This window comes from Talpa europaea (genome assembly GCF_964194135.1).
Source record: "Talpa europaea genome assembly, chromosome: 1".
NCBI lineage: Eukaryota > Metazoa > Chordata > Mammalia > Eulipotyphla > Talpidae > Talpa > Talpa europaea.
The window spans coordinates 126,931,672-126,943,882 of NC_140073.1; the positions used below are offsets into that span (position 1 = coordinate 126,931,672).

At 38.4% G+C, this 12,211-nt stretch overlaps 1 protein-coding gene across 1 annotated transcript in view; it reads right to left on the reverse strand.

Annotated features, from left to right (window-relative positions):
• The window catches only part of DNAH7 (dynein axonemal heavy chain 7), a gene marked incomplete at both ends in the record, with an annotated part of 235,690 nt that overhangs the window by 223,101 nt on the left and 378 nt on the right, over positions 1 to 12,211 (reverse strand). Inside the window, one exon of the mRNA XM_084248143.1 lies at positions 11,129 to 11,191. Coding sequence (XP_084104269.1) covers positions 11,129 to 11,191 — 63 coding nt within the window. The remainder of the gene's footprint in view (positions 1 to 11,128; positions 11,192 to 12,211) is intronic.

Consider the following 12,211-nt stretch of genomic DNA (forward strand, 5'->3'; position numbering starts at 1 on the left):
TGAAAAGCAAGTGCAGACAGACCAGGATCGCAGCTGCCCAGGTCCCCGCGCCCGCGACCTAGGCTTGGGAGACGACCTAGGCTTGCGGGGAGACGCGCGGAGGTCCTCACTGAGGTGAAGGTCCCTCCCTGAGTAAGCAGGGCCAGGCGCCCAGGCACTGGAGCTGTGCAAAAGGCGCCATTCCCGCGCCACTGAATTGGGCTACAGCCCGGGTCCTGGAACTGAGGCCTTTGGAACTGAGACCCCGGGCACGAAATTAGGGGCGTGGGTTCCCCACGACGGTGGGGCACAAGGCAGACACAGCACCCCAAAGCCGTTGAGGTGTACCCTACCATCCCCGCTTTGCTCCCTGTCCCACGGGGTGGAAAATCAGCTCCCCAAGGGCTCTAGGAGAGATCTTTGGCGCCACCTAGCGACTTGTAGCCAGCACAGGCTCCTGAAGGAGCTAGTGGCCAGCTGGGGAGTTAGCCCACACCCGGCCCCTTCCGAAAAAGTAGTCTGAGCCCACAGGGAGAGCGAGCACCCACAGCCAGGACAGACCAGGCACGCAGAAGAGTGTGCCTGACACCAGACGTGCAGAGAGTGTGTCCCACATCACCATTTTAGAAAAGGGACATTTCTTTAGTAAAGACTACCTGCAGAAGGCTTCCTCAGGAGCCAGAGGTGAGCGGGGGAAGTTCGCCCATGCCAGACCCCCTCTGGCCTGCAGTCCAAGCCCAGAGGGGGAGCAGGAACCCACCACTGGGCAGACCAGGCGCACAGGGGAGTGTGTCCCCACATCGACATTTTAGGACAGGGACCTTTCTCCAATAAAGACTGCTTGAAACTGACAGATGACTCCTAGAGGAACCAGAGGGGAGAAGAGAAGCCCACCCAAGATGCCGGCCAGTCCCAACAACACAGTGTCCCAACGCATACGGCAAATTAGAAAACAGACAGTAGGGAGGAGAAGAACCACACGCAACCTAGCAACTCTCCAGAGAAAAAGCACACCACAAAAAGAAAACCAGCCCTCAGATTGCAACGACAGTAACTTGGAAGAACTTCTGAGCCTTCCAGAAAGAGAATTTAAAATTGCCGTGATTAAAAAACTGACAGAAGTCATAAAGGAAAACAATGATAAGGGAAAAATAATCAACGATCAGAAGAATGAAATTGAGTCCCTAAAGAGGGAAGTAAAAGAAATGCAGGAGATCAAAGAATTAGTGGAAGAACTAAAGAATTCTGGGAAAAGCAATGAAAGCAGAATTGATGAAATGCAAGAACGAATAAGTGCTCTTGAAGACACAGAAATAAAAAGAACCAAAACAGAAAAGGAAACAGAAGTACGAAGGAAAAAGAATGAAGAAAGACTTCGGGAACTATCAGACTCCATGAGGAAAGGAAATATAAGAGTTATAGGAATACCAGAAGGAGAGGAGAGAGAAGTAGGAACAGAGAAAATATTCAAAGAGATAATTGAAGAGAACTTCCCAAATGTGAAGAAGGAGCTGAAAATTGATATACAAGAAGCAAGAAGAACACCAAACTTCCACGACGAAAGAAAAAATACAGCAAGACACATAATAGTAAAGCTCCCAAGAATCCAGGACAAGGAAAAAATAATGAAGCTGGCAAGAGGGAAGAAACAGATAACATTCAAAGGAAAGCCAATCAGGCTGACATCAGACTTCTCCGAAGAAACACTACGGGCAAGGAGAGAGTGGAGGGACATAGTCAACAGACTCCAAGAAAACAGATGCCAACCAAGAATACTCTATCCCGCAAAGCTCTCCTTCCTCTTTGAAGAAAGAATATGGACCTTCCCAGACAAACAGAAACTCCAGAATTTCATTGCAACTAAACCCCACTCCAAAAAATACTACAAGGAGTCCTAAAGCCAGAACCTCAGAGGGACGAATAACAATGAAAGAAGGCCAAAAAAAAAAAAAGTTATTAAAAGAATAAATAAATAAAATCAAAGGAAAGACAAACACAATGGCAAATACAGATGTTAACATATCAATATTAACTCTAAATGTAAATGGACTAAACTCTTCAATAAAAAGACACAGAGTTGCAGCCTGGATTAAGAAACAAAACCCAACCTTTTGCTGTCTCCAGGAAACACATTTAGCTACAAAAGATAAAAATAGGCTCAAAGTTAAAGGATGGAAAACAATCCTACAAGCAAATGGACCAAAAAAGAAAGCAGGAACAGCTATACTTATATCAGATAAAACAGATTTCGAACTCAAAAAGATAAAAAGAGACCCCAATGGTCACTACATTATGATCAAGGGGACAATACTTCAAGAAGAAATAACACTCATTAACATATACTCACCAAACGAAGGAGCACCAAAATATATCAGACAACTGTTGTCCTCTCTGAAAACAGACATCAGAGAAAACACATACGTAGTGGGAGACTTCAACACACCACTATCAACAATGGATAGATCAACAAGACAAAAAATAAGTAAGGAAACCAAAGCTCTAAATAAGGACCTAGAGCAATTGGGCTTAACAGACATCTATAGAACACTAAACCCCAAAAAAACGGAGTACACATTTTTCTCAAGCGCACACGGATCATTCTCCAGGACCGATCACATACTGGGGCACAAGACAAACATCAACAGATACACCAAGATTGAAATCATATCAACCATCTTTTCTGACCATGAAGGCATCAAACTAGAAATAAACCATAAAAAGAAGGCAAGGAACTTTCCTACCTCATGGAGATTAAAAACCACACTACTGGAAGACCACTGGACTAATGAGGAGATCAAAGAAGAAATTAAAAAATTTTTTGAATTGAACGACAAGGAGGACACCAATATCCTAAATGTATGGGATGCAGCAAAAGCAGTAATAAGAGGAAAATATATAGCAATAGAAGCTCACATCAAGAAACAAGAAAGAACGCAAAGAAACAACCTAATCTCGAAGCTCAAAGATCTAGAAAAAGAACAACAAAAAAAACCCAAAACCAGTAGAAGAAAAGAAATAATAAAAACCAAAGCAGAAATAAATGAAATTGAAACTAAAAAAACAATCCAAAAGATCAATAAAACCAAGAGCTGGTTCTTTGAAAAAATAAATAAAATAGACAAACCCCTAGCCAGGCTCACAAAGGAAAAAAGGGAGAAAGCACAAATAAACAGGATCATCAATGAAAGAGGAGAAATCACAACGGACACAGCAGAAATCAAAAGAATAATCAGTAACTACTATGAACAGTTATATGGAAACAAGTTTAATAATCTAGAGGAGATGGACAAATTCCTACAACTCTACAATCACCCAAAGCTAGATAAAGAAGAAATAGAACACCTAAACAGACCAATTACAATTAGCGAAATTGAAATGGTAATCAAAAACCTCCCCAAAAACAAAAGCCCAGGACCTGATGGATTTACAAATGAATTCTACCAAACATTCAGAGGCGAATTGGTGCCTATCCTTCACAAACTCTTCCAAAAAATTGAGAAGGAAGGGACAATACCAAACATGTTCTATGAAGCCAACATTACACTAATACCAAAACCGAACAAGGACAACACAAAAAAAGGAAAACTACAAGCCAATCTCCCTAATGAACACTGATGCAAAAATCCTCAATAAAATTTTAGCCATCAGAATCCAACAATGTATCCATAAGATAATTCACCACGACCAAGTAGGATTCATTCCAGGGGCACAAGGATGGTTTAACATCCGAAAATCAATCAACGTTATCCAACACATCAACAAAAAGAAATATAAAAACCATATGATAATATCAATAGATGCTGAGAAAGCTTTCGACAAAGTGCAACACCCATTCATGATAAAAGCCCTTGAAATTCTTGGGATACAAGGAACATACCTCAACATCATAAAGGCCATCTATGACAAGCCAACAGCCAGTATCATTCTCAATGGTGAAAAGCTGAAAGCAATTCCATTAAGATCTGGAACAAGACAAGGATGTCCACTCTCACCACTGCTTTTCAATATAATACTGGAAGTCCTAGCCAGGGCAATAAGACAAGAGAAAGACATCCAAGGAATCCAAATAGGAAAAGAAGAAGTCAAACTATCACTATTTGCAGACGATATGATATTATACATAGAGAACCCCAAAAACTCCACAGAAAAGCTAATTCAACTCATCAATCAGTTCAGTAAAGTGGCAGGATACAAAATCAACATGCAAAAGTCAGTAGCCTTCCTATACACAAACAATAAATCTGAAGAAGAAGAAATCAAAAAAACCATCCCTTTTGTTATTGAAACAAAAAAATCAAATATTTGGGAATAAATCTAACAAAAGAGGTAAAGGACCTATACAAAGAAAACTATAAAACACTGTTAAAAGAAATAGAAGAAGACACAAAGAAATGGAGAGACATCCCCTGCTCGTGGATTGGAAGAATAAACATTATTAAAATGGCCATCCTTCCAAAAGCAATATACAGATTCAATGCTATTCCAATCAAAATTTCAATGTCATTCTTCAAAGAAATAGAACAATTATTGATGAAATTCATATGGAATCACCAAAAACCCCGAATAGCCAAAGCTCTCCTGAAAAAAAAAAGAAGGGAATGGAGGCATTACACTCCCAGACTTCAAACTATACTACAAAGCCATAATCATCAAAACTGCATGGTATTGGAACAAGAACAGACATACAGACCAATGGAATCGAATAGAAAATCCAGAAATAAACCCACAGATTTATGGTCAACAAATCTTTGACAAAGGAGCAAAGACTATGCATTGGAGCAAAGAAAGTTTGTTCAATAAATGGTGCTGGGAAAACTGGGTCGCTACATGCAAAAGAATGAAGCTTGACCACTACCTCACACCATACACAAAAATCAACTCAAAATGGATTAAAGAACTAGACATAAGACCTGAAACCATAAAATATATAGAAGGAAATATAGGCAAAACACTACGTGATCTGCACATCAAAGACATCTTTACAGACACATCACCCAAAGCAGTGATAGTGAAGGCAAAGATAAACAGCTGGGACTACATCAAATTAAAGAGCTTCTGCACAGCAAAAGAGACAATAACAAAAACAAAGAGAAACCCCACCGACTGGGAGAACATTTTTGCACCCAACACTAATGATAAAGGACTGATCACAAAAATCTGCAAAGAGCTGATGAGACTCAACAACAACAAAGAAAAGAATCCAGTCAAAAAATGGGCAGAAGAGCTAAAAAGAAACTTCTCTGAAGAGGAAATGCAAATGGCCAACAGGCATATGAAAAAATGTTCAACATCACTTGCCATCAGGGAAATGCAAATCAAAACTACCATGAGATACCATCTTACACCAGTGAGAATGGCACATATTAAAAAAACTAGCAACAACAAATGCTGGCGAGGGTGTGGAGAAAAAGGAACTCTTCTGCACTGTTGGTGGGAGTGCAAACTGGTCCAACCACTGTGGAGAGCTGTGTGGAGATTTCTGGACCTACTAAACATAGAGCTTCCATATGATCCAGCAATTCCACTCCTAGGTATTTACCCAAAGGACACAGAAACATCAATTCCAAAGAACACCTGCACCCCTATGTTTATAGCAGCACTGTTTACAATAGCTAAGCTTTGGAAACAACCCAAATGCCCAAAAATAGATGACTGGATCAAGAAGATGTGGTACATATATACCATGGAATATTACTCAGCATTCAAAAAAGATAAACACATGCAATTTGCAGCAACATGGATGGCGCTGGAAGGGATCATGCTCAGCGAAATAAGCCAAAAAGAAAAAGAAAAATACCTGATGGTCTCACTCATAGCAGGAATCTAGAAAACTTAAATAAGGGACCAGGAAAATGAATAACTATAAGAAAGTGAAAATCAAAATCAACAAAAAACTATGAACCAGAGACACTTTTAGGCGGGCGGGGGCGGGAGGGGAGGGATTGGGGTCAGAATGGGGGGGCTGCAATTGTATGGGGAATATAACAATAAAATTTATAAAAAAAAAAAAAAAAGATGTGGTATATACGTACCATGGAGTAATGCATAGCCAGAAGAAAGGATAAAATACAGTCATTTCCAACAAAATGGGGGGGGCGATTTGAGATAATTACATGCAGCAAAGTAAGACAGAACAATTTAAAAAAAAAACTGGACATTTACATAACAGACAAGCTGATAATGTTAAACACTTTCAAAACCAACAGACAGCAATAACATCCTAAGGGTTCTGAGGTTACGAAGGAGAGGGAGGAAAAAGGATAAGCTGATTCAAGATATGGAAGTAAATTAAAATAAAATAAAAATTACAAAAAGATATCCACTCTATCATTTAACAGAATCTTGGGAACTACAACAATTTGCAATAAGCTTGTGAGAAATCCAAAACAAGATAAAAATAAATAAATAAACTCTGTGAGGCAAATAGTGTTATACCTCATTTGTGCCTTTTGTATAGATGAGGACTTTATATATGCTGTAGTCTCTTTCTTGCAAAGGACACAGTCAGGATAATATTAAGAACTATATGCTTCCATCCCAGGAGAGGAGATGGTATGAGAAGAGTACCCAAAGAAAGTTTCAAAAAGAGAAAGGATGGATGTCGAAGTCCAGTTGAATGTCCAGAGTGAAAGACAGCAATGTACTTAGTGAAGACAAAGGGATGATCAGGAGCAGTCACTTGTAGGCTAATTTGCAAATACACAGATGGAGCTGGAAGGGATTATGCTCAGTGAAATAAGTCAGAAGGAAAAAGAAATACCAAATGGTTTCGCTTATAGGTGAATAGAGGGAAATCGAACAAAGGGTCAGGAAAAGAAAAAATTTGCATGCTGACTATAGATCTGAGACATCTAGCAGGGGAGGGGGAGGGAGAGGACAGAACAGAGAGCACAAGGGACTATGGTGATTAATCGGGGGTGCTATGGTGGTAGAAGGATTACAGGGACTATACCTGAGAGGAGAAATCAAGCACTGTCCAAAAATTAACAATGATGTAAGAAAATAAATTTAATTAGAAAAAAAATCATTTGAGGTTAAATGAGAGGGTATGTTGGAATCCATGGTGAGAGGACTTGGCTCAACTCAAGTAAAAAGTATGACCATTCTCCTATTGAACAATGATTCGTTAAACTCCTACACATCCCTTCAAGGCACTGGATCTACAGCCATGACAGGACAAAGTTCCTCATGGACTTACATTCTAATAGCCTGCATTCTAATAGCCATTTCAGAATACAAATATCATACTGTCAAGCAGTAGTAAGTGAAATGGAGAAACTCAAAACAGGAGAGAGGGAGAAGATAGAAAACTAGCAAGTTAGAAGGGATAGTAAAGCCTCTTTGCAGAGGTTATTTTTGAGTAGGAACCTAAGTCAAGGTCAAGGAAGGGCTGACTAGGTGGGTACTATATATTATGGAAGACATGGGGGCTTGTATGTTATGCAAAGAAATAGAGAATCATTATAGTCTCCACTTGGGGTGACCTCAACTCCCAGTTTGCTGGGAATAGTTTCACTTTACACTTCTTGCTCAAGCATAATTAGTAGTCTTTCACTCTCAATGGCATCTCTGTTTGGGTGATAAATTATATTGTTATCTTATTTATCAGGCAAGGACATACAAAGGGTTATTTCATAAATGGTTCTGACAACAGTAAACAAGATCTATGAGAAGGAGACTAGGATCAGCATTGTATATAGTCTAATGGCTTTTAAAAAAATAATCCAGGCACAGAAGACATGGACTTTGATTTAGAGAAAATGCTAGCAACTGAAGGCCACCTCAACCTTCCTAAGACACAGCTCTCATCATCTGCTCCCCTGATCAGAAACATCAAAAAGCTCTCTGTTAAATTAGGTGCAAGTCTTCATCTTGGTTTCCCAGACTTCTTTAATATGCCCCTACCTATTCCTTATCCCAGGATCTCCTGCAGTCACTTCACAACATTTAGCCTGTGACAGTCAGTGAAAAGTGAGCACAGACAGCAGCTAAGAGCTGGCATGGCTGCCATTGCTCTCTTACTTCTGCCCCTACCAACAAAGAGACTGCATGTATCTGTAAGAGACTGGGTGAATGGGGGGCTACTGGACCCACATCAGATATTTAATAAGGAGGGGGTAATCAATTCGCTGAGGTATGGAGGTCTGCCTGTCAGGTCAGCTGGTATTAATTACCCTGACTAATAGAGCCACCAACACGCCTCTCAGTACCTCTTTTTAAAATCCCACACTTCAAGACCAAGGTCAAGAAAGTTCAGATTTTCTTTCTTAACTCCAAATGCATGTTAACTCCTTTGATTGTGCCTAGAACTCATTTAATAATTCTATTGTTTATACTTTACATGGGTGCCTATCCTGTTCTCCTAGCCCACCTCTCTGCTCCATCTACTATAAACTGACTTTAAAATCATTTTAACTTTATTGTTATTTTTTTAGGAAAAAAAGTATAAATTTGTCAAACAAGTCCTTGTCTGACGGTGTTAAAAAAAAAATTACAAGAAGTTTCAGGCAGTATTTCCCAGGTCAGGTGGATGTTCTGTACATATAGTGCTGCATCACAAATGGCTGCCTTCCACATTGCCAGTGCACTGCAGTATGAGATGGGAGACGTGAGCACATTTGCAAGCTAAGAGGTGCAATAAGTGCTCTCATATTGAAAGCTTCCCCAAAGGATGTGTGGCAAAGGCCTCACAGAAAGCAGCTGCAGGAGACAGAAAGGAAAGGCTTGGGATATATGGTCCAAGTGCCTTGGAAATTTAACCCCAGGACAGAGTGGCAACTCAAATGAAGTCTATTATAATGGAACTGCTACAAACTACAAATGTGCCTTGAGTAAACACCCTGCTAAACCCAGGGATCCCACACAAGCCCCTCAAGCCTGACTTCTTAATACTTCTACACAGCTCATTCTGTAAACTGAGCTCCCTGGGTGGAGAAGGATGGCACAGGTCCTAACATTTCCTTCTTACACTGCTGTGTAATAGCTACATAGTAATAGCTACATATTTTTACAAATCTAACAGACAATTACATTTTATCCTGCATTTAGTTTCCTTTCAGATGAAGACATAGGCATAAGCCATCCCATCTCTCCACTTTGACACTTTTGTGAGGCCAGCCCTAGGGAACTGCCTTTTCTGTCAGACAATTCCGGTGTATCACACCCTTTCTCATCCTCCTGGCCTCACCTTTGGCTCCAGTGAATAGTTCTGTGCTGGCATCAATTCATTTTGGAATAACAATGTTTCACATCAAGAAAGTGTCTATTTTCTGTTGTGGGGTTTCTACAGTGCCACAGCATGGTACTCCTTGGGTAGCCTGTTCTGTATGTAGACAAAAGCTGCCAAAAGTGGATGGCAGCTAGCATCCTAACGAGCAATCCCCCCATATGTGAGATGATAGCCGATGGGAAAATGCTTCTTCCAATCATCCTCAGGTGGAGAATTCCAAGAAGAATTCTATAAGCTCCTCAGAAGATCATGGCAGAAGCAGCCCGATTAAGAGATAGACCAACTGACTTAGTAACACATCCTCATATTGGCTTCTCTTTCCTCATTTTACTTTCCCTGATCCCTTACTCCAGCTCCCTGCAATCACTTCTCCAATACACTGCACACAAGTCTCTTTTTTTCAGGCCCTCCTTTCACAGTTAAATAGTCTAAGACAACTTAAAAATAAGTTCTCTTTTTTCCTCCTACACTCATTTAAAAGATCAAAAGATTAAAATCCTTAAGGATAGTGGGTGAGCTATGAGTGAAGGTGCAGAAAGGATGAGAATCAGGTCACCAGCTCCCAGAGCTGAGAGCCACCATTTCGACAAGTTATCTCTGGAAGCGTGAAAGCATGTAATGAAAATCACTCTAGACTTTGACTACTGCTGGGAAATTTTATTCATATGCAAACTTTAATAGTGAAATGAAAAGATTTTTAACCATTGGATTACTTTTTAAATAGCTCTTAAAACATGATTTCTCTTAAAAGATAAAAAAACTCAAAAGATATAGAAAGGAAGTTGCAAAATATAGTCAAATAGGAGCAAAGTTATGTTTTGAAATCAACAACAAAAGTATTTTACACAAGTAACACCTCACTGGCTAGAAAGGATTATTCCATTCAGCTACTGAATGTTCATTTAATAATTTTAAATTTAGTGGATGTTTCAAACATTAAAATTTGTTGAATCTTTAAAGAGAAAATAAAATGTCCTTTTCAGATCTTTGTTTTTCAAATTAGGAAGTTTAGATATTAATAGAAGTGAAAAAAATGCTATGATAATACTTTACAGAACACAGTGTGTTATCTTGGCACTATTAACACAAATAGGTTCACAATTAAAGCATGTACCCTTGAAATGTTAAGAACATTCACTTGAAATTTTTCATTTCAGTTTTTTTAAGCTGAAAAAAAATCTTTCATTGCAAATTAACAATCTTCTCTGTATGAAACAGCAAATTCTACTATACAATTCATTCTAACCTTTTAAAATGTTTCAAAACAAATGTTTGCATCAACCCTTTCCTTACCCTCAGCTTCTACAAGTCACAAGACTGTAATTCAGTGGCATTAAACTCAACATAGTTCCTAGATAAATTTATTGCACTAAAATTTAACTTATTGAACACTTTATCAAGTAAAAATGTTTATTAACTACTTCTCCCACAGGACAATGACAATTTAAACTCAGAATAATAAGAAATGATGACAAGATTTAGAACATCTTCACAGTATATTAGCAGTGAAAAAGGCATTTCCTCAGAGATCAAGTCAACTCTTCTCAATTTAAGATTCAGAAACTGAGGTTCTGAGAGGTATGAAACTCTCCAATAGTCACAGAACCATGAAAGACGAAGCTAGAACTCACGTCCCTCATTTTTTGACTCCAACATTGCTTCTGCTAGCCTACCTGCATGATTCTTTTACTCAGAATAGTAAAAAATTCTATACAAGTTAGGAAATTATAGCTTATAGGTTTGCTTTATTTAGTTATTTTTCCTAAGGGATATACCTCATAGAAGTTCTTCATCAGAAAGGAATCAAATGAAGAGCATAAAATTCCAAATCAGAAATTCAGTAACTTTTTTGCAATTCAAAAACCACTAAACAATAGTATTATAAAAGAGATAAAGAATGGTGGTATATTAGTAAGTTACCATAGACAACTGTGGAAAAAATCTTACTGGTGTCTTGGATTTTTCTTTGCTGGTTGGTTTATCCTGCATGGAAAAAAAAAAAAAAAACATGAGAAAAAGAAACCATTTATTCTGTTAATGCTAAAATTGATTCACTCAACTAAATATTAGAGGTTGTCTAGTATAAAATAAAACACACATCATCCAAAATATTCTACAACATGCTCTACATATAGTATAATCTTCAATACTGAAATCATAAGAGATTCACAAAGTTTAAAGCTCATGAACAAGTTCAACAAGGTTGGAGGATACTAGGTTAATAAACAAAAGTCAGTTGCATTTCTAGAAACAGCAATAAACAGCAGAGAATTGAAAATAAGAAACAAATCCATTCACAATATCATCAAAAAGAATGAAATACTTGAGAATAAATTTAACAAAAGAAATGCAAGACTTATACAATGAAAACTATAAGACATTATTGAAAGAAGTTAAAGATCACTTTTTATAAATGGAAAGACATCTCATGCTCATGATTGAAAGATTAATATTGTTAACACACAATACTCACCCCCAAATACTTCAAGTCCAATACAACCCCTACCAGGATGCCTTTTTTTTTTCCCTTTAGAAATTGACAAATCAATTTTAAAAGTCACATGGAAATGTGAGGGACCAGTTCACAACTTACTACAAAGCTGCAATGATGAAGTCTAGATAAGGATAAACCTATAGACTGAAGAAAAAGAATTAGGAGTTCAGAAGTGAACGCATACATTTACGGCAGTTGACTTTGTTTTTTGAGAAAATTATGTTGATTAATCTTTCAAAGCAGGATGCAGATGTTCTTAATGTTATTCCTTTGCCTCAAATAGAAAGTCAAGTCAGAGACACAAACATGAAAGCAAAGTTAACCTTAAACCAAAACCCAAATGGGCAATTGATTTTTCACAAGGGTGCCTAGTGGGGAATTGGTCACATCTTCTGGGAATTTTTCTGAATCTAATTAGCATCTAAGGTTTCCTCAGCCCCACCTCCCTTCTCTATGACTCAAACTGCATGTTTTAACCCTCAGAATGCTCCACTTCCTAAGGTAACAAT